The sequence below is a fragment of the Phlebotomus papatasi genome, chromosome 3 (assembly GCF_024763615.1).
Source record: "Phlebotomus papatasi isolate M1 chromosome 3, Ppap_2.1, whole genome shotgun sequence".
NCBI classification, from domain to species: Eukaryota; Metazoa; Arthropoda; class Insecta; order Diptera; family Psychodidae; genus Phlebotomus; species Phlebotomus papatasi.
This window is the reverse complement of record NC_077224.1, coordinates 13,333,383-13,360,123: the sequence shown is the minus strand read 5'-3', so window position 1 is coordinate 13,360,123 and position 26,741 is coordinate 13,333,383. Positions and strand designations below refer to the sequence as shown.

The window sequence follows — 26,741 nt, the reverse complement described above, 5'->3', positions numbered from 1 at the left end:
AAAATTTGCCAACAAAAAACGGTTAAAACTTCCTTCTATCGTACATTTAAGATTTAAGTGCTCAATGGTTAAAGACATTGACTTGGAGTCTTCGGACGACCCTCCATAAGACAACTTAAAGATTTTACGACCCTAATTTCCACCGCACACCTCCCCATCATCTTTCGTAAAAAGGGTAGGCGTAGGTAGGAAATGAGAGTTATATTAATAATCCTCAGATTGACTCATTAGGGGGTCATCGGAAGACTGCAAATCAATATAAATTTAATAAATATAATAAACAAATTTAATAAATTCAATAAAAAAAAACCACTTAACGTCCATATTACAGAACTTGAAGAAAATGAGAAAAATAGGTTTTATTGCTCATTTTGTGAAGCAGAGCCATAATTATGGCATAACGAAAAGGAGTACCAATCCCTGAATGAAATACTGAAATTTTTAAAGAATTTCTAGTTTATAACGTTAATTTCACCGGAGCTCTTATAAAAAAAAAGTGAAAAAAGAAGTCCTTAAGACACCATTTTTTATCATAACATCGTCAGTGGACCTCAATATTACCACATGGAGAATAGTTTACACTTAAGATATTTACTAATTATAAAAACATGCCGTAAAATCATTTCTTAATCTCTCTTTTGTCCAAATATACGACTTTTTTGGGCCAGAGGGTGTAGAATTTGGATCCCGGTCGAAATCCCGAAAGCTAAAATTCCGAAAGCCAAAATCCTGAATGCCAAAATTCGGAAAGCCAAAATCTCGAAAGCCAAAATCCAAAATTGGCCAAAATTCCGCAAGTCAAAATTCCGAATTATTAAAAATGTCAAAGATACTCCCACGATTGGGTCCGAGCTTTCTGGAGGCAAAGGGAAACTTTCTGTGTCTTGGGAAATCATTCTACACATTACTTTCCATATAATTTCATCTCTTTCAGGATTTTCAACATTCGGAATTTTGGCCTTCCGGATTTTGGCTGCCTCCGGTAGAATTTATGGGTTAATTAAATAAAATATTATACTATCGTGTTGAATTTATCAATGAGCTAGTTCAAACCTAAAATAGTACCACCTTCTATCAAAATTTCACTTTACAATTGATTTTTTTCGGACTCCGATAGAGTAAACGAATCCAATAGAACCAACAGGCCTGTAAATAGTTAGTTGACTCTATCGAGGTCCCACTGTACTTACCCAATCTCCAGAAACTCCAAAAAGCAAACTCAAAAAGTTCAAGTGATCCAATTCATGTCAGTTGTCCGCCTCCCTCATGAACCAGGTGTTTCAAATCAATAAAAAGACTTTTTTCGTGAGATTTTCAGTGATTATTTTAGCATCTTAATGGCAATACAATTTTTTGTGACTCTGAAGCACTTACAAATTTAGAGACATCTCTAAAGATCATTCTCATAAAAAAAAAACGCCTTTGCAATTTTATTGTCCTCAATTAGTTAATATTGCCATAAAATTCTTAAAATAGCTTTACTTACATCGACATAAATTCTTTAAGTGAACTTTTACAGGACGTCACGACATTCACGAATATCAACATTGTCACAGGATAATGCATTGCTCAGTTCAGGCACGTGATGCCAAAGAATCTGGAAGCTGCGTTAGAATGAAAAAATTGAGGTTAGAAACTGGGAGAGACCAAAAGCAGACGTTGTCCTTACATTTCTCTCCTAGGAAACTCCATTTCCATAAAGACCTTTATCCGGTCGTAACTGTTGGCGTCATTCAGGACGCAATACCTCTGCAATTGGGCCAGAACAAGAAGTTCAACTTCGCTAAAAACCCTCAAACCGGGTTGACGGAGTCTCCGTCTGAGACCAAATGAGTCGTATGTGACGGTATCTGGAACTGTACTATCATAGATTGGAACATTGTGATCAATACTCTTGAGGAATGACTTAAAGGCACGAAGCAGAATCCTGTTGCTTTCCACTTCAACGAAGAGCTTCATCTTAGCCTCAATCGGAACGGATGTTGTATCATACGGAGAATTTTTCGTTAGGCACTTGAAAGATTCCTGGATCGACCTATTCTCAGTTGACACCGTAGTTCTATTGCCATTCTTTAACCTAGTATGAGATTCTTGGTGGAATTTTATGGCTTCCACAATGATCTCAATGAAATCTTTCCCGATGCGGGCAAAGTTCACCGATAGGGGATAGTTTTGATGGAAGTAGGGCGTACGTAGAGCCCTTCTAGACACTACAACTGTATTTAATTCAGGATGAAACCGGACAAATTTCCTCTCCTCATCGTCACTAATTGGGTAGAGAGCGTTGATCAACCTGAAAGGAAGTCAGTAAATTCAAGACTTCGGTGGTATGCTTTACGAAGCGAAGCGTCTACAGATCGTTAAGCTTGAGGAAGTGCAATGCCTAGTAACTTAATGTACTTAGTACTCTAGAATTTGGCTTAGTTTGGGAAAGCATAACACCTTCTAATTGTTTGAATATAAGAAGATAAATATCTTGTATCAGTTTTGATAGTCTTCACTTTGAAGAAGATGAAAGGTTTCCGATTACCGTAGATGCGGATGACTTTGCAGCCTTGCTTTTCGTAAGCTTTTCTTTAATTCTAGCACTTAAGGATGATCTTCAACGCTACCACGTCCAATCGATGAAGATTGTGAAGATCATCCTTGAATGCTAGAATCAAAGAAGAGTTTGCGAATAGCAGGGTTGCAAAGTCAACCGCATCTACGGTACTCAGCTTGCGAATGTTAAGTACTTCGCGAAGATATGTTAGGATTTAGGAAGATATGTTGTTCAGCTTCAACTAATTACCTTTAAAGTACTTAGATTAAAAACTACCCATTACTTAGCTTGATGTCCTGATAATTTAGTTCAGTCGAACTAAGATGTCTTTGATTGCTTTGCTTCAATCTACTGTATCAAGAATCTACTGTATCTACTGCTTACTTAGTCTGAGGAAACTAGGTACCGCTTCAACATTTATTCTGAATTAGCTAAGAAATCTTTGATAACTTAGCATGAGAATGCTAAATTTTTTCTCTTTATTTAGCTAGGGAAAGCTAAATTTCTTCCGATAGCTTAGCTTGAAGTATCTAAGTATCTCTGGATAGCTTAGCTTACGAAAACTAAACACGATCTGATTATTTGGTTTAGCAAAAATACCTTTAGAGATTTATCTTGAGAAAGGTAAACATCTACTATAAGGTAAACATTTAGTTCAGGGAAGCTATGTAGCTTTTGTTTGATTAGCTTGAGGACACTAAGGATCTACTTTTTGCTCAGCTTGAAAAACTAAGTGTAGCACGAATGCTACAGGTCTTCATAGCTAGCCTCCCGGATATTGAGCCCCATTGCCCATTCCAAGAAGGCCACGAATCCAGCGTCCTCCTCGCTTCACTGGTGAAGATCGACTGAGGAGGCGACTCGATTGTGCCTTCGGAATAACTCGCCAAGCACTCACAACCCCATCTAGCGGAACGTAACTAGCAGTATCGTAACTTGAAGTTAGCCGTCGTTATAGCACCACTCAAGGTTACCACCCCAGCTGAACTGTGATTGGTATCGTTGGCTTAGAAGAGTCTTCGTCAGGACCTGCTTTCTCCCTCCAACTACTCTAGGCTCAACAATCCTACTACATAAGCATCTTTTGATCGTTTACCTTGGAGCAGCAAAACAATTTTTGATAACTTACCAGGAGAAATTCAAACATTTCCTTGTTGTTTAGCTTGATTGAGCTAAGCTACTTCCGATAGCGTAGCTTGATTGCTTCCGATAACTTAGCTTGAAAAAACTAAGTATCTACGAAATGCTTTGATTACGGATAAGGAGCACCTTCTAATTACTTGATTTGGCAAAAATTTCCTTAGTCAAACATTTTGATAAAACAAAACATCTACAGATTATTTAACAAGGGAACCTTAGTTTCCGATACCTTAGCTTGAAAATACTAGGTATCAACTCCTTCCTCAGCCGGAGGATAATAATTACCTTCTGATCGTTTACTTTGGTGTTTCTAAACAATTTTTGAAAATTCATATTGAAGAAGCTAAATAACTTTAGATTGTTTGGTATAGATAGCTAAACTGCTTCAGATCCCTTAGCTTGAAAAAGATAAACATCTACGAAAAGCTTAGCTTAAGGCAACTGAGCAACTTTTAATCATTTGGTATACCAAGAACTTCTCTAGTCGCTTATTTTGAAAAAGCTAAACATCTACTGATCATTTAGCTTAGAGAAGCTATGTATGTACCTATGCATACATAGCTTGAAGACGCTAAGTGCCTTGCTTACTCCTTGCCTAACTTGAGGAAACTAAGCATCTACTGATCATTTACCTTGAAACAGTCAAACAATTATAGATAACTCAGCTTTAAGAAGCTAAATATCTCTCGATGTCTCGATTGTTTAGTGTAGAATGCTAAGCGGCTTCCGATGAATTAGCTTAGAGAAACTAAGGATCTACTGATTGCTTAGCTTAAGGAAACGAAACATCCTCTAATCATTTGGTTGAGCGCAGTCAACTTTAATCTATTATTTTGAGAACGTTGAACAACTGCTTAGCTTTGGGAGTCTATGCCACTTCCGCTTGCTTAGCTCGAAAACGCTAAGTACGTATCTACTCCTTGCTCAGCTTGAGGAAACTAAGCATTTGTAGACAGTTCATCACGGAACGGCTAAATATTTTTAATAACTCAGCTAAATGACGCTAAATATCTCCTGGTTAATTAGCGAGAAAACGATAAGCTACTTCCTATTACTTAGCTTGAGATTAGCTGAAGAAAACTAAGTATACACAGATAACTTAGCTTATGGTACCTATATTACTCCTAGTAATTTACCTCATTTTACTTATTTTGAGGAAGCTAAACAGCTCCTCATAGTTTCGGTCAGGAAAGCTAGGTTATTTTCGATGACTTAGCTTTAAGAAGCTAAGTATCTACTGCTTGCTTAGTTTTCTACTATGTAGAACTAGGGGTTGAATGATAACTTTTCGGCACTATCGAATCGATAGTATCGATAAATCTATATCTGTTAGACTAAGTGAATGTCGACTTATTACGGATTGTTGGATTATTCATTGCGACATTCTGAAAAGAAGGAAACTGTTGATAAACGTCTATATTAGTTAAAGGAAATGCAGTTATCGTTTAAAGTTTTCAAAATCGATAGTCCATAGTATCGAAAATAAGTTTGCATGTCGCCTCAGGCTTCCAGGACGGAAGCTTAGCTGCTTCGCAAGCTTAGTATGAAGGAATTGAATATCTACTGATTGCTTCGTATCTTCAGGAAAGTAAACATCTCCAAACCGCTAAACTTGGAAAAGCGGGAAAAGCTAAGCTACTTCCGTTTACTAAACTTAAAGAAACTAAGTTTCTTTTAACTTCTTAGCCTCAAATTGGGAAACATTCTTTTAGATTGAGAAAGAATAAAGAATCCATTTTCTCTCGGGAACAGTTTAAGTTTAAGGGAAAGTATTATCTACTAATACTTACTTTTCCGTTTTCGTTTGATTTGTCAGCCTCAGTTCAGTTCTGGCTTTGATAAACTTCCATCGGTACCGCAAATTATTCAAGAAGTACAACCGTTGTGGGGTAAAGTCTTCATAGTAGGAGTTTACAAATTCATCCGTTCGAGCTGCATCGTCAGGAATGCCAATCTGGAGGGAAACTGCAGACAATCGATCACTGATGTAGGTCCTTAAACTATCACTTATTCTTCCATCGTCATTCACTGAGCCCTTAAGCTCATTACGAATGTGGAAGAAGATCAATTTGACTAATTCGTCGCTGTTGTTCACTTGGTCATCTGTAAACTTTTCACTGAAGAACACTTTAGATTCATGAGTTGTGTCCTTCTGATGAAGCTAGAAAGTAGTGGTCAAATTATTGATCCAGTCAGGAAGATTTTCAGATAAAAACTACTCACAACAATTAATTGGGGGTTTTCTCTAAGCACGTCAACCCCGAAAGACATCCAGTCTCTTACGAGTTTTGTGCAGAAGAACCATTTTGGCGGAGGTTCCCGGAAGCCGTATAGCTTCCTTTCAAACTCCTCAAGGGCTATCCGATAGTCTCGGGATATGAAGGGTAGAAACCGTCTTATCAGGGACCATATTAGATACATATTGAGGACCCTGGAAAAAGAATTACAGGTCCCTAAGTTAAGGACTTTATTGGTTTCAGGAATCGATAAACTTACTGAATATCCGTTGTGGATACGACAATGGACATTGAACGTAAGACTTCGAGATCCTTAACAAGAACTACGGTGTTTTCAGTAACTCTAGAGTTAGGGTAGAGCGTTGTAATGATGTCAAGCAAAGGCAGCTGAAAATATCATAAATACTTAAACTGGGTAAACTTTCAGATGATTCACAAAAATCTTACAGAAGGGGCGATCTTCATAACGCTTCCCAATGAAATCTCTTTGTTAATCTCTCGATCATCATTCTGCTGAGTCACATTGATCGTATTGACGATCCGTTTTTCGTAATTGAAGATATCTTCAGCAAACTGCTTGGCACGATCATGTACAACCCCCATGAGGATGGCAACATCCCTCAGGAGTATTTTGAAGCCCTCTACGATTTCATTTCGTGGTCCCAGACGATAAAACATCTTACTGGGCAGACTCACTTCACCTTCATCGATCACAATTATTCCATCATGAGGCGGTGATTTGCGATTTTCAACGCGAATCCGAACAAATGGAGACACTCCATATTCGGATTGCAACTTGACGAATTGCTTGCGAAAATCCCAGACGAGTAGACTGTCTCCCAATATCCAAAAACCATCTGCAGAAATGAAGAATTTTTCAGCAATTGTTTACGAAAAGATCAAAGACGAAGAAAATGAGCAAATAAATTAGTTAATTTTTGGGTTGATTCTTCTTTTTCCGTGGCAACCTTCAAAGATTTCAGGTGGGATTCTTAATATCACACCTATTGTAATCACCTGAAATATGAAGTTGTTGAAGTGAATTGGCAGTGAAAAAGAATAAAATAGGTCTCCTAAATGACGCTAATGTCAACTGTTAAGATGGTAAGAGTGTTAACGTCATATGATCACTTTTCCAGAGAGAACGGTGAGAGAAATAAACTTGCAGTGTTTGGTAAAAGTAATTCATAATCCGGATGTTTAAAATTATGTCACTTCAAAAGTAGATAGGGCTTAGGGTTTGCCATAAATAGTGCGATTCTGAGATGTCCTAAAAGCTCGCTAACTAAGTTACAATTCAACGAGCCCATTCCATGCTATTATAAGTCGACTTAGACTTATAATAGACTCCGAGAGATATGTTGTTCCCGAGACATACTCAATCTTTTCGAAAAAAAATACATGAGCAGTATATGAATTCAACGACTTCAGAGATTGACCCAGATCAGGGCCTTTTACAATCTAAGCGAAACATGAATAGTGAATATGTTTGAACAGAATTTCACTTGCTTCGTAATCCCAAGAGTTGTTGTGTTTCTGTTCAGAGATAGGCGATAATCAGAACGAGTGATACTCAATTCTCAAATTTCATTCAAGTACAGATAGGAAAAATTTTCTGCGGCATTCAGGATCGAACCGTAAACCCTCGTAATCTGTGCAAGAGTTCTACCAACTGATCTATGGGGAATGGGCACACTAGGGGCACCCACTCTGACTGTCTTTGCCACTGACCTTAACCAACTGCCATGTGCACTTCTAAGAGTGTCACTTCAAGAGTGTTCCAACTTTACTTTGTAAATTCCAATACTTTCTGAAGTTAGAATTCTTCCTGATTTTTAAGATTTCATTCCGATTTTACAGCAATTAATATTTTTCGTACTAAAATGAATAGTATTACTCTTAATATATCTCCTGAATACCTGAGATCAGAAGGATAATCTTAATGTCTCATATCTTAACGGAAGATTATCTTCTTCCCGAATTCCAAGAAGCCCAAAATCTATTCTCCAATCTAAACTGCAGATGTTGCAGAACTCATCCAAAATGATCAAAGAAGATGGTTGTTTCTATTAATAATCGACAAGGCTGTTACTAGTGATTCCAAATAACCGAGTTTTTATGATAGACTAACTGGTTTAAAACCGGTTTCAAATTTAGGATTAGATTGTGAAATTTTGAGCATTTCTTCAGAAGTTAGTATCTAATTGATCCGTAGAGACGGTTTTGAACCGGTTTCATCTCTAAAAATCGGTTGAAAACCGTCTCCAAAATAGGGCGGTTAACCGGTTTTTCGGAACCGGTTAAGCGTCGTTGGAATCACTAGCTGTAACACCCTTAAGACTTCCCTATTACACAGAAAGCTTACGTCAACGTGAACTGTGGAAATTTACGGCAGGAGAACCCTGTTGTCTCACTTACTTCAAACGCAATCGACACTGTATACAATTCAAAAGTCAATACAAAAATTCATATCCAAGCTAATATACTTGAAAAGTAAGCCTAAAACTGGTATATGAGACTCTATTAAACCCGAACAGACCTTGTAAAAGTTCATGGAGAGGTGACTTAAGTAATTAACTATCCCTGGGCAATTATGAGAAACATTAGTGATGACAATAATGGTACTGATTCGAGCTATGGAGTGTTAATTTTCAAAAGCTTCAAAACGGAAATTGATCGATTCTGACCACCTTTAGCGTAGATTAAATTACAAAACTTCAACTTTCCAAATTCGTCAGACTGAAGTTAAAAACATGTTAGAACCGGAGAAACGGATACGAGTTATGATAAATTTCAAAAACTTCAAAACGCAATAGATCAAGTTCCAATTGACCATTTTTGATCTATACGAATATATATTAAACGCAGAGCTGTGCAAGAACCGTTGAAACCGAATAAACACCAAAATAAGTTTGTTCTGATAAGGTTTTGACCATTTAACGTACATGTTTTATTTGACGTTTATTCGGTTTCAATGGTTCTTGCACGCCTCTGGATTAAAGGTCTCACAAAAGTCTGTCACTTTCTAGAATTCATAGGGTTTTAGAAAGAAGAACGTCTTAGTAAGCGGAACCTATTATAATGAGACGCGACCACAAATATCTCGACAATAAACCATTGAAACGAATAAAAGTACGGTCATACCGGGTTATGGTTACGAGTTAAACTTTTGAATTTAACAAACTTTAAAGTGTCATATTGTCGACTGGAGCAACAAATGCGCTACCTGCATTCCCTTTGCATCTGCATTTGTTAAACGACTAGGCAATGAACACATTTTGTAAGAAATACTGAAGTAAAGCATATACAGATAGTACTGTTGCTGATCGAATCGACGATTTCAAGTTCAAAATAAAATACTTTCAAAAACGATTTATAACCGAATGTAAAAAATTATAATAAATGTTGCCTTCAAGAACATCCGCTACTCAAAGATAAGAACTTAAGACTAAATTAGTTTTAAAGATTACTATTTTTTGCAACTTGCTCGGTAAATGGTTTTACACATTATTAATGAATGTAATTTTCTTATTTGGCTCAGAAGTTAGTTAGTTAACCGATTTTGATTACTCCAAGTTCAGAAAGATTTTTGACATCTTTACAGCTTTCGTCAGACTAAATTAAGAACGCACAGAAAATTTTTTAATCTAGTAATTTCTTTTGCAATTTTCTCAGGACTTAAGGCTTTTATTGCGATCGAATCCCGGTCAAAATTCTGAAAAACCAAAATCTCGAACGTTGAAATCCCGAAGGAGCTAACATATCGAACACTAAAATTCCGAATGGATCAAAATTCCGAAACGCCAAAATCCCGAAAGGGCCAAAATTCCGAACAGGAAAAAAGCTGAAAGCCAAAATCTCGAAAGGCATAAAGCTCAGAAAGCCAAAATTCCGAATTATTAAAATTAACTTAAATTATTCTACACATTGTCCTCCGTATAACCTCCTTCTTCTCAGGATTTTGAACAGTCGAGATTTTGGTATTCGGAATTTTGGCTTTCGGAATTTTGGCGTTCGGGATTTTGGCGTTCGAGACTTTAAGTTTCAGGATTTGGACCCTTTCCTTTCGTTCGTTTCGGAACTTTAACGTTCGGTATTTTGGTATTCAGGATTTTGGTTTTCGGGATTTTGGCCGGCATCGCTTGCGACCATATACCGCTTCCTGTATTATCTATCTGCTCGAGTTTAAGGTCTATAAAGAATCTATATTTTCGTTGAAAAATATCAAACATTTCGCATTAATTCACTATAAAAATCTTTCTCATCATAAAATAAAACAGGCCTACCTCCGGTTTTCTCTCTCTCACCATTATTAGTGCGGTGATTGATTGTCTTGGCTTTACGTGCTCTGCAAGTTAGAGACTTGCGACTGTGTATGTCGTAAGATCATCTTTGGCTATCATTTAACACTATGACGATGAATAAATTTTGCATTTGACCAATTCTCTCCCCAAAAGCGTCTTTTCTTCTTCCATAGTCTTCAATCTTTGGCAAGGTCAGAGACATATGAAAATTGAATTATACAATAATCCGGTTTCTCAAGCCTAATACAAACCAAAAAAAAGCTCATTAGGAAGCATTTTTTACTGTCAAGCAGTAAAAGTCTTTCGTATGAATTTCTTTTGCATTTCATTTAATGATCATCTTCCAAAAACAGCGACATCCAAATCTCAATCTTGGTGACATTTTCTTCCATTGACGATATAATACCGATGATACAATTCCCACATTAAATACCAATCATCAATTATTCATTTTGTTTTCTGGCTAAAAAGACTTTTACTCTCATTTCTATTCCAACCACTCTCGTATTTGAATTTTTATTTGTGCATTTTATTTAGATATTAAACTTATACAACATTTTATTAAGATCTAGTCTAATCAATACCTCAAATGTAACATTTGCAAAAAAAATAGTTTCACAATTAGGATGGATCTGAAATTTCAAAATACAAGGAACCTTTTTGGAGATTAATGAGACTAGGAAAATAAACAAGCAACTTAATGTAAATGATTCCTAATAAATTGGAAGTTTTTCTATAATTCTTTTATGTCAAACTTTAATAAGACAAGGTCTAAAATACCAGGATACAGATGATTTAGATATCAATCTGTATATAAGATTATCAGGAACAGAATTGTCAAGCAGTTCAATAAAATACTTTCAAAAACGATTTATAGCCGAATCTAAAAAATTATAATAAATGTTGCCTTCAAGAACATCCGCTACTCAAAGATAAGAACTAAAGACTAAATTAGTTTTAAAGATTACTATTTTTTGCATCTTGTTCAGTAGATCGTTTTAGAGATTATTAATGAATGTAATTTTCTTATTTGGCTCAGAAGTTAGTTAGTAAGAAAAGGTTTCCTGAGTATTACTTTCAAAACTTTGAACTTTTTAGTTTAAAGAAATTTTTTTTTTCTAAAAACCATCATTACAATAAAATTTAAAATATTTTTATTCATATTCACTCAAATTAAATATTCCAAAAATTAATGTTTATAGTTTATTAAGCTGTGCTAAAATAAAATAAATTTTAAACAAAGCCATAGGGTAGGTGTGCCAAATTTCGGTATAGTTGCATACAAGCGCCAAAGTCTCAAGTTTGATATGTAATATCGTAATATAAATTGATCTTTTCTATTTCTTCTTCTTAAAGAGTGTTGCTTGTAACCATGTAGACAGTTTATCGTCGTCATTTTCTCTAAAATCATTCTTAATACATTTTAAAATGAATAAAAATGTAAACATAACTTTAGTGCCCTATTTCGGCCACCTTAATTCTCATTAGCCTCTTGCCCTTCGGGAATTCTTCCAATATCTTTTTCGCATCTTTTTGTTCCTCGAAGCTATATTTTTTTTTATTTTTTTGCATTGTATAATCTCTAGAGTATGCAAAAACTAAAAATTTATGGAAATCCGAGAAATAAAAAAGGTGGCCGGAATTGCAAGCTGGTAGGAAATTGGTACACTTACCCTATTTATAAATTTTCACCAAGACGATAATAAAATTACTTCAATAAATAATATAATTGACCCCTTAGCAGGACTAATCGTGTATAATTCGACCAAAATTAGCAAATTGCGCAACGATATTTAAAACATAATATTTCTTTATTTAGTAAGTTTTTTTTGTATTGTTTTTCTAAGTTCTTTAAGAAAATTCAAGAAAAAGTCCATTATGGTACCTTCTATCACTTCAACTAAATGAACCCAAATCGCTTCGAATAATCCTAAACAATTTGCTCCATTTGATAGTAATAATCAAACTTGAAAAATGTAACAAAACTTTTTTTCAAATTTAACTGCTGCCCGAATTAAAAAGTAGCCCGATCTTAAAAGAGACGAATTAGCGAGAGTCTACTGTAACTTGAATTAAAATAATTCTTAATGAAGACTAATCAATTTTAACTACAAACTACTACACTGTCCGCAACACCAGCGATCCATCACAATTTTTTTTTGTAAGACTCTTTCCATATGGAAGTTTCTATAATACAATTTAAATCCAAGAATAAATATTTAAAAGAAAAAAAAAACATTGACTTTTCCAAAAATAAAATAACATAATTTCAATTAATTTATTTGCTTGGCCGAAGTTGCACTCAAATTGTCCGAAATTGAAAGCTGGTCGAAATTTGGTACAATTACCCTACATGAAATCGATCTTAATATATTTAAAATGGTTCGAATAAAGCTCAGAAGCTTGGTCTGGAAAAGCTTTTATTGAACTCCGTCCGGACGCGGCAACACAATCTGTGGAAGACTCCACAGATTGTGTTGCCGCGTCCGGACGGAGCTTCCCTCCAAAAATTTCCACTGAGGATGAACGGCAATTTCCCCCACGACTTTTACGTACGCCACGCGACTTTTTCAACCAATATTTTTCATAAATAATCTCTTTTGTAAAGTTTTGTGGTATCTATTTGTTTCTTATTTGGTTCAGCATAAACGATAACTAGGATTATTTTCATGATTTATTGGAAGGTTCGAATTTTAGACTTCCATTTCATTGTTCGTCTTCGAGACTTGCAGACTACCTTGAAATTCAAATAATCAACTGCAAACAATTGATTTTGAAAGAGAAAATGTCCCTAGTTCATATACCATTGTGATTGAATTTCCATTGCTTTTAAAAAAAAAAATTATCAAAAAATTTAGTTACCCTACGGGAAGTTCTAATTATTCCATTTTGAAAAATATTCTCACACGTAAACTTCAATTGACTTGCAAGACAAGAATTATCAGATAGATAAGAAGTATATACTAAAGGTATTTAGTATCATACTAAAAGTGTTTATTTAAATATACTTTTATAGTATGTTTAAATCTTCTAGGCATTGTGAGAAATTCACGCGAAAATTTTGGATTTTGAAGTTAAGAACTTGAAATGTACAGTAAAATTTCTGGAGAAGTATTTCATTCAATTATAATAATCATTTCACGCAAGAATAAATAAAATTTTAAACAGTGTCATTCTTAAAAAAAAAGTTACGAATAAATATTCAAGGCAAAGTTCAAAATTAGCAATATTAAATCTAAAAGCTCAAAATGTTCTAAAAGGTTTTTCGTGTTCAAAAAGAAAGGTATTTACGGGAAAGTGCCCATGCTTTACACGTTCCACAGTTTTACAATAATTAAATTTTTCTTGTGTTTCTCAATAAATGTGACTTATCTCTTCTATATTTTGAAAACTAGGGGAAATTGTCTTGTGTATAATATATTGCAGAGTCATTTTATTCAGAAACATAGGAAAAATTTAAACATTGTAAAGCTTAGGACCGTGCAAAGCATGGGCACTTTCCCCTATCTGATAATAAGCCTTGTAATTGTTCACTTAAATAAGAAATATTGAGAATATATCTTACGTTTAATTGAATATTAAATCACTTTAGGGGTCCTGGTCAATATCCCGAAAGCCATAATTCCGGAAAGTTAAACTCCAAAAGTCAAAATCCCGAAAACCCAAAATCTGAAAAGCCAAAATCTTGAAAGTCAAAATTTCGAATGGAAAATCCCGAAAAGCCAAGATCCGAAAAAAGCTGAACTCCAATAGCCAAAATCCCAAATTATCAAAAGTGTCATAGCTAGGGGAAAGTGCCCATACTTCATACGATCACAAGCTTCGTAGAGATTAAATTTTGGATGCATTCACATAGTTTTTAGAATATGGATGCGATAATTCAGATTTATTGAGAAACATAGAGAAAATTTAGTCATCACGAAGATTGGGGTCGTGAGAAGCATGGCCATTTTCCCCTACTCCCACGATTGTATCCATCATTGTAAGAGGCAAAAGGACATTTTCTGTATTTTGGGAAATTATTCCACACATTATCCTCCGTATAAATTCGTCTCTTTCAGGATTTTACCATTCGGAAATATGGTTTTGTGGAATTTTGACATTCGGGATTTTGGCTTTCGGAATTCTGGCCGTCATTACGCTCTAATATTGTTTAGAGCTTTGAAAGCTTTAAAGCTTGAGCCCCAATTAGAGAACGCGAGTTAACGGAAAAGACTTCATGGAATCCAATATTAAATTCCGTGTGAATAATGCTTTATAAATAAATTTAATTTTAGAATTTATTAGCATCATCAGTTATAGATGTTTTAAAATAAAATTAGTTAATTTTTTGAGCTTTTCTAAAATTAAAATGATTACTAAAAATATAAAATTCGCAAATTCACATCAAGTCGATAACAAAATGATTTAAATGAATAATAATTGATTTATTAGCAATGGCAAATCTTGTTCAATTTACTAACAAAATTAACATCGTTGATAAATTGGCGTCCAACATTGTATTACTGACATAGTTTTAGGTGACAGGTTTTCTCAATAAACTTGAGGAATTCTTCTCACCTTGGTTGTGGGGGAATTAGACTACTGAAAAGCAATTAGCAGGATTTTGTGAATCCCAGAAACTTGCAATTGCACAATTGAAAGTCACGCGTCTTCGCCTTTCCAGCGTCAATATTATCAATTTGTCCCCGTAGATTCGAGGTGAAAATTCCTCAAAAACCGATAATAATATGTTTTTGCTTTGTTTCTTTTTTTTCTGCTGCAATAAAAAAACGGTTTATTGTACTGTTTCTTCACAAAATACAAAAATTCCTTGATCTTTTGCAGCTATTTCGATAATTCCTCTACCTTGACCTCTAACACTAATGTACACAAAAGGAGTTAGTCAAAAACCTATAGTGTAATTGTTCCGCCAAGAAGGTAATCGATAATTCAGATATCAAACTTCTTTAAAGAATTCTCTTGCGAATGAAGAAGAAAAAACACAGAGTTCATTAGTTGAAATCATTTACTGATACCTCCAATATCGCACCTCTGAAGTATGATCAATATCAAAAGAGGATATGAATAAGAGATGAGCCATTGACAAATTGATGTCTCGCTCAATTAACAGCATAATTTTCATCTATGCATATTTCTATTCTTCAACAATTTACATTGTTGTGGGTTTTTTTTCATCCGGAGGCTGGGCGCGAGAAGTGAAACAAGAAAATTTGCTGAAGGTATATAGCAAAAGCCACAAACGTAATTTACGGTCAACACCGTCAAGTCTTTGGAAGTTATTACGTAAGCTCCCGTTGTGATTTTACATCCTTGTTCTGGAAAATAACACGAGAGACAATTTTGCAATAAAGCACCAAGGGAGCTTTCAATCTGTAAATATCTTACGCATATACAATAAAGCTAGCATCTGCGTTGATTGACTTTAATAACATTGGATTTTCGAATGCTTCTAAGTAGAACTAAATCAAGATTTTTCCGTGATTTCCCACCATGCTAATATTGACGTAAATCTTTATCATTAAGCTTGTTAAGTAACTAAAACTTTTAGCATGGCATGATCTCATGGGCAATCGACGGGGAACTTTCATTTCTTCACTGAAGAAATATTAATAAAAGTTCTAAATTTATTGGAGGTATTGACACACGTGTCAATGATCGCCTTCCAAAACTCAAATAGTCCCTCAGTCCACTGCGTGAATTCAGTGAAATATTATACTTTCAATTCTTCAAACGAGTTTCTTATTGTTAACTGATTTTTTGCATAGCGATCCAATTTAACCCTTAATTGTCTACTAAGTAGAATTCTAAGTTTGATTTTAATTTATCCTACCTCCTTTTTTCACAAGTGTAAATTTTCATTTTAGTATTTTTTTTATAAATTTTATAAATCTTTATTAAAAAAAAAAACGGTAAAAGTACAGGAAACCTAATATTATAGATATTCTTGATGCACTACACAACTCCTAATAAAACGTTTTGTTGGGGAGGTTGATTTTCTACGCCGATAACTCCCCCGCCGATAAAACCGATAACCGAAAATCTACGATGAAACCGAAAATCTACGCCGATAAAACCTATAACTCCCTTACGATTTATATTTTACGATTTTTGCCCAACGAGTTTTAATTGGGAATGAATTATCATTATTTATCTTTAACCAAAAATACTCTTGACTACCCAAGGTTACGTTTGGCTAATGTTCGGCCACCTTCCTGATAGACATACCTAAAGCCCTTATCAAACATCAGTCGAATGAAGCATTAAATATCCGAAAGCTTGTTCCTATCAATAAGCAAAAAAATGTAACTTTTGGCTTGAATATGCCTATTCTTTTTCAGCATTGAATCGTATGTATTTACTAAAAACCGCGAAAAAATTGGTTATATAATTCAAAAATAAAAGGTTTAAGTTTACAAACTCAAAATAATTAAGTCAAATTTCATTATTTAGCCTTGAATTGGAACACAAATCTAGCCATATTCGAAAAGGCCTACGTAAGCCGAGATACAAACAACTGTTTAGTAGACTTTCGGATTTTAGCCTTTTCGGACTTTTAATAGACTTTCGGCTAACTAAACCACAAACTTTGGCACAATATTTGGCAATTTAGAATTTTTATAAAATATAAAGAACTTTCTCTTTAATTTCAGGAAAATGAAAAAGTTCTTATTATCTGTAAAAATGCATCAAATAAGGCGCTCAGAACAAAAAAACGCTATTTTAATAGGGAAATGCATACGACTTAGAGTTTTTTCTATTCTGACCGCCTCAAATAATAATTTTATAAATAAGACTGACTTTTGTAAAGATTGTTTTTACCGACAATTTTTCAATGAGAAATAAGATTATATGATTTAAATAAAAATTAAATTGTAATACAAAAACATTTAATAAACTGTATTGAAAATGCATTTATTAATGGAAAATACCGTATATCGACCTTAACAGGGTAGACCCTGTAGACTCGTTGATGCGGTAAAAGATAAAAAAAATGGTAAGTCTACGCACCAGGCAGAATTTGAATAAAATACCGGCTTAGATTTCAAAATTCATATTTTTTCTATTTATACAATTCTATGTAATTTCCAAAAAGAATTTTTTTACGAAAAAACAGTGTTGATTACAAACACAAGCGTATTAAATATACTTGAGAATCAAGGAGATAAACTCCCTCCGGGTGGGTCAGTGGTTGTTATCCTTTCAGGACAGGAAAACAAGAATATTTTTGCCAAAGCTTTCGACGCTACAATGCTACAATGCCCTGACGCACCCGGAGGGAGTTTATCTCCTTGATTCTCAAGATACGTCTTACGTCAGTGCTATTTCAATTAAATATACCGTAAATTTTTAAGTCAAATGATTAGCGGTACGGCTCAAAGAGAAATAAACTTGCATTTGTGAAAGTGTCCTGATATTCAATCAAAATCCGCAAAGCAAAGATCTCGATTGGGTTGAAATCCGGAATAGCCAAAATACCAAATAGACCAAGATCTCGTACGGCCAAAATCTCGAAAGCCAACATCTTGAGTGGGTCAAAATCCGAAAAAGCCTAAATATCGAACACCAAAACCTGAAAGGTAAAAGGGTCTAAGTCCCAAAAGCCAAAATGCAGAATGGGGTAAAACCCTATATATCCAAAATCCCAAATGAGCCAAATTCCTCAATATGTAGAAATCCCGCATGGTTTGAAATTCCGAAAAACCAAAATCTGAAAGCCAAGTTAAAATTCTGAAAGCCAAAATCTCAGAAGCCAAAATTCCTAAACCCAAAAACACTAATGAACTAAAATCCAGAAGGGGTTAAAATCCTGAAAGCCAAAATCCCGAATAGGTCAAAACCCCGAAAAGTCAAAATCCCAAACGCCAAAATCTTAGAAGAGCCAGAATTCTGATTTTTTCAAAATCCCGAAAGGGTCTAAATTCTGAGCACCAAAATCCCTAAATCCAGAACCCCAAAGGACCAAAATCCATAATGGATTAAAATCCCGAAAAGTCAAAATCTCGAAAGCCAATATCCCGTACGCCCAAAAACTCATAAGCCAAAATTTCAAATAAGTTGAAATTCCGAATAGCAAAAATCTCGAATGGGTCAATATTACGAAAAATCAGAATCGCAAATGCGAAGACCATGACAGCCAAAATATCGAAAACAAAAATACCGGATGCTAGATCCTGAAAGGCCAAAATTGCACCCGCTCTTGCAAGAGCCTAAGGGGAGTTTTCTGTGTTTTGGGAAATTAGTCCATACATTATTCTCCGTATAATTCAGGATTTTAACCATTCATTCGAGATTTTGACTTTCGGGAGGCCCTTTCGAGATTCGGTATTTAGGGATTTTGGCTTTTGGCTTTTCAGTATTTTGATTTTCGGGATTTCGAGCCATACGGAATTTTAGCCGGCAATAATTTGTTAAAGATGCATTTATTGTTTAAAAATTATACTGAAAATTTTTTTGCCAACAATAATTCAACGGATGAATGAAGGCCTTATCATTAAAATAATTAATAATTTTTTATATTTTAGGGGAAACTGGGGCACCACCAAACACGGGGTACCACCAAGCACTGCGATTTTTTAATCGGATATTCGACTTCAGAAGATAAGATCTATAGGAATTTATAGGTACTATAGGGATACTTGTCCACTGAAGGAATAGTCGAGATAGTTCAAGTAGTTTAGAAATAAAAATTAGTGTTTGGTGATACCCCATGTTTGGTTGTACCCCGTGTTTGGTGGTGCCCCAGTTTCCCCTGTTCAATTTTTTCCTGATAGAATTGAATATTTAAAAATATAATAATTTTTCTAGCCCTTGAAGCGTTCCTTGCAGTAACTTCATGAATTTGAAATTCTCTATAAAGTTGTACGTAGATTAGATCAATTTTTGACTTTGGTATTTTTTCGCAAGGATTATTTTGTGCAATTACTACATCTTACATTATTTTAGCGCTTCTATGTAGTCTAAATAAAGTTCTGAATAATTCTGAAAAATTGTAATTTTTCAAGGAATTTCCTCAAGAGCTTTTTATTTAACAGAGCTTTTAAATTCTAACATCTCTCAGTTAGAATTCTTTAGAAGATCAGTTAAGTGTTAATAAAGAAGCTCCCATTAAATATCCCAACAAAGTCACGCGAATCACAGAATCTTTGTCTTAAGCCACCTTTTGTGCCATATGCAAAATTCCTTAATCAGTCATAATTTTTTGTTCATCAATAAAAAGTTAGAGAACTCTCTGACAGGTTTTCTCCACAAAACACTAATTTCGCTTATGGGAAATCGGCACATTAATTTGTTAGAAAAATTTTTCAGCCAAAAAGCACTTTTATGTAAGGTCACATCAGATACTTGTTCTTGTATATTTCTCGCTGGTTGGATTATGTTTCAGGCAGATCATCTTATGTGTTGAACGGAGAAGTGGGAAGATTTTTTATACCAGCAGCGTCACATTTTGGAAGATGCGACTATAAAAAGCGAAAGTGTTTCGCTATCGTGTCTTCAGTTGAGTTGAGAATTTCAGTGAAGAATAGTCTCAAAAAATGCGTGCTTTAGTGGTGAGTTCTTTGAGATCTTCTTCTTGGTCAGGTGCCATACGGATGTTGTACAGTGATTAGAGTGAATTTTCTAATGTGATAATTTCATCAGTCAATTTAGGATCACTTTCGTCAATGGACTTTGTGGATTTAAGCTATTAAAGCTGGGAAAACCGATCAATAGATATAGGAGCTTCTCTCAAGAAAAGCTCACAGATATCTTTCAAAAAGTGCATTTAGAAATTTAGCCTTCAATTGTGACTTTTTTAGCGTCTAACCTAATATCAATGGATTGATTTGCATAAAATCGCAGATGAACATTATTGAAATTATTAAAACAAGTTCTGCAGATTCTAAGAAATACCTGAAGTTGAAAAAAATTACAGAAACGCACAATTTTCGAGATCTTAATTTATAAAATAAAAATATCTAGGCAATTTCAATTTTTATCTCTTAAAATAAGATGTGATCTTACATTTTTAATGTTTCACTTGACGTGTTTCATGTTTCTTCGATTTTTCTTTATTTTTCACTTCATATCCTCCATGGAATAATTTTCCCACGTTCTTTTGAAAAGGAAAATATACCCGTCAAATAATATCTGCAAATATCTTTAAGATTTCTGTAGAGAAAATCTACACCTCTACAGAATATCTGCAGATAATATCTGTAGATATTCTTACGAATTTTATTTGGGCTTGGGACAAAATTCGTCAGAATAATTCGGCAGATTTTCTGACGAATCTCTGACGAATTTCTGTAGATATTCTGCCGATTTTCTGTAGATTTTTTCTACATTCCAGACTTTCCAGACAAGATGTGTCAGAAGAGATGGAAAAATTTTTCACTGAAGTTTGCAAAATTCAATAGAGTTATTCTTAGTGATATCACGGTGTTTATATAAAATAAAGAATTCTGCGACGCCGTGTTACAAGTAGAGAAAAGTGAAGTGAAAACTTTAAACAGAGTGTCGACCAAAATTTCGTGTTTTTGTATCATTCGATTGGCGATTTTTAAGAAATTAGTATTTTTGCTCGCAGTTTTTTTACTTATCTAAAATGTGTACTCGGTAATGCTTGTTAAGCAGAGCATACAATTTTCTTTATAACTTCTACAGTTTCTTCATAAATCAACAATATTTTTGTGAAGTAATGGAGGTTATGCAGATTTTCTAGGGAGAAATTCTGCCGAGAATCTGCAGATTTTCTCTGAATGTACTAGAATATACCGTTAAAATTCAAAAAAACCTCCGAGTAAAATCGGCAGGTAGAGCAATGATTTGACGGGTATCCTTTAAATTTGAAATAAGTTAACCGTGGGAAAATAATAGGTATTAGAAGAATTGATTTACTTTTGCAATGAGACATGACAGCTGTCAACTTCATGTTTCATGATCCTTGAATAATTTAAGTTAATTTGGCATTCTGTTCTATTCTCTAGATTCTTGTTTTTTATTGTTTCCTAGAAAGATTTATTGAAAATTGAACTAAAAACGACAAGCAGTGTAGGAAAAATTAATCAGAACTCTATATAAAAGAAGATGCTTACGACAGCTGTCATTTTTCTTATTGAATTTTTCATGTTTCTCGAATTTGTTCTTGATTTTACAGTTTTTCTCGCGCTAGCAAAATTTACTTCACATTTAAATCAGTACTCCAAAAATAAAGTTTTATCAAATTAACAAGACAAGTTTGTCAAAAAAATGTTCTTCCATATAGAACAGAGGCGTGCAAGAACCGTTGAAAACGAATAAACGTCAAAGGAAAAATGTACGTCAATGGTCAAAACGCTACTATAACAAACTTATTTTGACGTTAATTCGGTTTCAACGGTTTTTGCACACCTCTGATATAGAATATGGAAAAGTTTTGCCAAATCGGCGGGCAACTGGATATTTTAAAAAATTGTCAAAAGGGTGTTTTCCCATAGAAAATGCGAGAAAAAGTCTTGTCAACATCCTTTTGACAACTTTTGCACAAAATCCATTTGTTCGTGTAACAAAACTTCTTTTTCAGAGCATTTATGTCTAATTTCTCATTTCGAGTTTTTTTTACTTCCTTTTATTAAACAAAAATGTTTTCCCTTCAAATATTAAATGATTTTTATTTGAAGAAAGGAACAAAAAAAAGTTGAAGAAGGTTAGGCGTCTTTGTGAAACATTGATGACAGATGTCATTCCAATAAGTGTTTCATGTTTCACGCTTTTGTTTGTTCATCTAGCATTGTATTAGCTTCTTTTGAACAAATTAATCATTTTTCAAGAATATGCAATGAATATTTCCGTAAAAAAAGACGAATGATTCTCTATAAATGCAGATATTTCCAAATATATTGATGTCAATACAATGTTTCATCCTTGTTTCGTGTCTCTTATTTTCAAGAGATTTTTGTATTAAAACATTTTTTTGACCAGTCGTTTATTGCAATTTGTTACATAAACAATTAACATTCAGCAATTATACTCATACATTTTGAATTTTAAAAAAAAGTTGGCTTTTTGGCTATGGTCCTGAAAGGAAGGAAGCCCAATGACTTGTCCTAAAGAGTATTAAAATAGAAGAGGAGAAAATTCATCTGCAATTAAGATCTCTAAATTTGTATGAGCCTGTAAATCTGCATTCATGGTGCTTATAATTAAGCAGCACATAAATTTAGCAAAAATTTAATATCTTCTAGCTAGCGTGTTAAAACCGAATTCTGCAACAGATTTACCAGACAATAAATTCCCAAAGTGACTCCTAAATTTGGCACAAATGGCATTTGCCGTCAATAATAAATTTCGCAATCAGAATAAAATAAATAAAGAACATAAGATTTTTGAACTCCGAATTAGGAAAATATTCATATAATTCTTAAATTTGGTTACCTCAACAAAAAAAAAGTTCACAAATATTTTTTTTGTTCTCTCTATTAATCGATTAAACAGAATATAAATTCTGTATTCTTGTCAAACCGGAACTTTACGTCTTTTACCCAAAATTAAACATTTCAGTTTGACCGCTTCCCACATTCTACAACTTAATCAAAGGTTAAGATAAAAGATTGTTTATTTAGACAAATAAATTTGTCACTGCACCCACGCAATGAAAATGAAAGTAAATCTTCGGTTTTACTAATTAACCTTCCACAAGTTCATTCTACGATGAATGAAAAGAAAAGTGCTAAATACCGATTCGGTTGTGTTTTGCTTGATGATAATCGATACTCTCCGATGACATCAATATTGGCTATTTGTGCAAGATATTAAACACTTTACTAAAAATTCCCCTCATTTGCATTTCAAGCTCATTTCATCGCTCGTGGCGGTGGCATTTGCCAGGCCGGATGTTAGTCTTGGCTACCGGTATAATCAGCCATCAGGAACCTTTCCTCGAGTCAATGTGGACATGGTACAATCTCAGAGTTACGAAATACCTGCAGGACAATCAACTTTTGAGCACATAGGAGGATCATCAAATGTGGCCAGTAATCAGTATGTTCCACCGCGAGTGGAACCAGTCAACAATCAATACGTTCCTCCCCCGCCCAGCAATCAGTACATTCAACCCCGTGTCGAGACCCACTTCTCAGCCCCAGCTACAACCCTGTTAACCCCAACTGGAGGTCCTAGTCCGTCCAGCAGTGCCCCATCCGTAAACTTTATCACTTATGCTGACCAACCAGCCCCTACTGCTGCCTCAAGCCTCCACACAGGGTTCTCCCACGAACACGTCAGCTCAGCCCTGCCCACCTTCCCCACCCTCGCTACCCCAACTGGAAGCTCTCAACTGAATACCCAACAATTCTCAACCGGCTTCAGCCAGGGTCACTCAACCGGTTTCGATCAAGGCTCAACCACAGGTTTTGGCCAAGATATCTCAACAGGATTCCACCAGGGTGGATCCCAAGGCCTAACTACTGGTTTCGGTCAAGATTTCCAGGGTGGATCCCATATTACCCAAGGCGTAGCCCACAATGAAGAGATCCAACTTACTGGACGAGTTGATTCAAGTGCAAGTCACGTCAACTTCCCCCCAACTAGGGTCATTCAGCAAACGAACCCCGTTGTAACGAAACACACCTACGTCTTCGCCGCTCCTGAAGAAGAGGAAGCCGTCGCACCATTGGAACCTATTGTGCTACCACGACCTCAGACCCACTACAAGATCATCTTCATCAAGGCACCGAGCACAACAATTGTCAACAACCAGGCTGGTGCAGTTGCTCCTCAGGTAAATACCACAGGAGAGTTTGAGAAGAAACCCCGTAAAGAGGACCGAAATGAAATAAAATTACCATGTGCAGAACCTAGGTAGAGGACTAAACAAATACTATCGAACTATGAGATCAGGATTTAGTTTTTGATTACGATCGGTTCGTACCGATCCTGCTTAAGAAGGGTGGTCACTTTTGCACTAGGAGTCTAGTCTTGTGAAAGACGTCCTGTTCGTAGTGACGCAAGCCAAAAGGTGATACCTAGCGAAGGGCCCAGTGAAGGATTTGTACCAAGGGTTGACTAGGAACGGATTTGATATTTTGGACATTCAGGATCTAGAGTATTTGAACCATTAACGGTAGTACGGTATTACTGCTAGCCAACACTTGGTCCAATGCAGACTAGAAGACGGAACCTAGTTCAGAGACTAGTAAAATAGAATTACAAGTGCAAGGTTTGAATCAAGTGTTATCCAGGAACCGTTCCATCAGGGGCCCATCAAACTCAATAAAAAGTGAAGCTATTCTTCACTTTTCCTTGTAAAAATTTTGCAGATATTGCACCGCGTCTTAAACAAATTTGCTCGTAGTTCTCGTATTATTCCGGCGAGCATAATCAAATATGTATTTTTAGATTGCTTTTACTGCATGATTTCGAAATATATCAGACTGATAAGTCAATTCTCTTTAGGAAAAAACTTGCCAATAGTCTTCAGTGCCTCTATGCAAAAACGTATGGAAAAATGAAATGTCGACAGGCCCCTGGTTCCATATTATCGTTGAGTATAAGTAAAATACTGGAAATACTAGGCGTTTGAAACTTTAAACGTCTAGGATCTGCAATATTTGACCCATATTCAACGGTAGTACGGAACCACTCCTAGCCAACACGTGGTCCAAAGCAGACTAAGAGGTAGAACCTAGTTAAGACACTAAAGAAATTAAGTTAGAAGTGAAAGGTTTGGACCAAGTGTTGGCTATGAACAAACTCCTATTACCATTGAAATGTGTCAAATATTGTAGAACCTAGGCATTTCTAACCTTACTATAACAACTAGGTTCAGTGGGTTTAGGGAATGAACTGCCCTGTAGAGGTTTCCTTCTTCAGGGATCCATTGCACTTCTTCAAATAAATTTCATAAAGTTTGTGTCGAAATCTTATCAAGCGAGATCTTGGAGAGCACCTAAACTAAGCCAGTACGAAATTTAGATCAATTAGATCATCTGGAATCTAAACTTATTATCAGTCTAAGTTTAACTAGAACGAAAACGTACAGGGGCTTTAGTAAAGATCAGATACCTTACATATGTATTATTATTATTATTATTGAGGTTGTATAGGCGCGCGACGACATCGGCCATATGCGTTACATATGTATTAAATACGGTTGTTTGAGCCTCTACTTCGTAGCCTACAAAAAACTTACAAGGATGCGTATTTGGCTAGGAGAGGCTAGCTTCTAGGATCTAAACACCGTGTTTTACATCACCAATTTGTTCGATTGTTTCTCAAACTGAAGCAAACCATTAAAAGGACCTCTGCTCACCTAAAGTTTAGCAGTGATAAGGACCTTATAGTAAGAGTAGCCGAAACTTTCGGACTCTAGGCTCTTTAGGACCTTAGGGAACTAGGTTAAACCCTCGGGCCAAAACCCATTTTAAATGGATATTCAACTTCCTAGGCTACGGTATCAATAATCTTAAGACCTTTAATGTAAAAACGTTTTTGACCTAAGCCCTACCTAGCAGAGCCTAGCAAATGTTTACGTAACTGTTCAATAAGAAACCAAAGGTTTTTCGTAAACACTTTATTTTTCAATTAACAAACTTACATCTAGAGCCTAGAATAATGGAACCGATAATTAGGACTAAGTCCTAAAGAAGCCATATTCCATGTTGAACCTTAGGTTCCCAAAACAGTAGTTGAGGAACTTTGCTCTAGCTTTGGTATTAATGCTAGCTTAGGACCCGAACTTCAAATCATCGTAAACTCAGAATCCCAAATCTTAAACCAAATTTTCCTCGGATTCTTTGCAGAAGGACGTCAAAACCATTGTGTACGTGTTGACCAACAAGAGAGTGATCGACAGGACTGTTGAGGTACCAGAACTACCAGAGCAGAAGCACAACAAACCCGAGGTGTTCTTCATCAAGTACAAGACACCCACTGAAAAAGTCGAATCGAAGGCTGTGTATGAGACTGTTGACCAATTGGACGGCCATGGTGCTGGTCTGTCACCACGCGTTGAAGCCAACCAAGTCTACGAACCTACGAATGTCCAACACGAAGGATTCCATTCGGAAGGAATCACAGCTGTTGCTCCACAGCAAGTTCAGAGCTTTGTGGCTAACCATCCCGCCCAGAGCGACTTCCAAACCCTTCATGCATCATCCGTTCAAGAGGTCCAGCCATCCCAAGCTACCCTAACGTCCTACGACTCTCCACTCTATCCTGGCTTGGGATCAAGCAGTGGATCTGTCAGTGAAAGTCAATTTGGCGGAACAGCAAGTGGATCTTCTGGTCAATTCCTCAATATTGGAGGAGTTGGATCATCTTCATCATCCAGCCATGCTACAAATCTCGAGTACATCCCACCAGTCGGCGGGTCGTCCTGCACCTCTTGCTAAAACGCCATCCACTGCATTAGTATTTAATAAAGCTTTTTTTTAAGAGTCTGTAGAATTCGTTTTTTTGTAATTGACACACTTGTAATAAATCACTGAATACATAAGCGATGAATGAAGGCAAAAAGTACACAATACCACAAAAAGTCTTTTTTTTCATCTTGGATAA

At 35.4% G+C, this 26,741-nt stretch overlaps 2 protein-coding genes across 2 annotated transcripts in view; one reads left to right on the top strand and one right to left on the bottom strand.

The window, feature by feature from the left end:
• Positions 1 to 1,410: 1,410 nt before the first annotated feature.
• Positions 1,411 to 26,741, bottom strand: part of LOC129807786 (protein gone early) — a 63,379-nt gene continuing 38,048 nt past the window's right edge. The window contains exons 6-11 of the mRNA XM_055857267.1: positions 6,367 to 6,776; positions 6,179 to 6,306; positions 5,906 to 6,113; positions 5,473 to 5,843; positions 1,670 to 2,293; positions 1,411 to 1,604 (exon numbers count right to left, since the gene is read on the bottom strand). Coding sequence (XP_055713242.1) covers positions 1,514 to 1,604; positions 1,670 to 2,293; positions 5,473 to 5,843; positions 5,906 to 6,113; positions 6,179 to 6,306; positions 6,367 to 6,776 — 1,832 coding nt within the window. The 3' untranslated portion in view covers positions 1,411 to 1,513. The remainder of the gene's footprint in view (positions 1,605 to 1,669; positions 2,294 to 5,472; positions 5,844 to 5,905; positions 6,114 to 6,178; positions 6,307 to 6,366; positions 6,777 to 26,741) is intronic.
• LOC129807787 (uncharacterized) lies at positions 19,715 to 26,718 on the top strand. Its single transcript, XM_055857268.1, has 3 exons — positions 19,715 to 19,774; positions 23,038 to 23,964; positions 25,985 to 26,718. The coding sequence occupies exons 1-3, from the start codon at positions 19,760 to 19,762 to the stop codon at positions 26,573 to 26,575; spliced, it is 1,533 nt and encodes a 510-aa protein (XP_055713243.1). The 5' UTR covers positions 19,715 to 19,759; the 3' UTR covers positions 26,576 to 26,718.

Excerpts from the sequence above, each read along its gene's own strand:
- LOC129807787 (XM_055857268.1), top strand. Across the intron at positions 23,965-25,984 it reads CTGGTGCAGTTGCTCCTCAG|AAGGACGTCAAAACCATTGT; the intron begins GTAAATACCACA and ends GATTCTTTGCAG.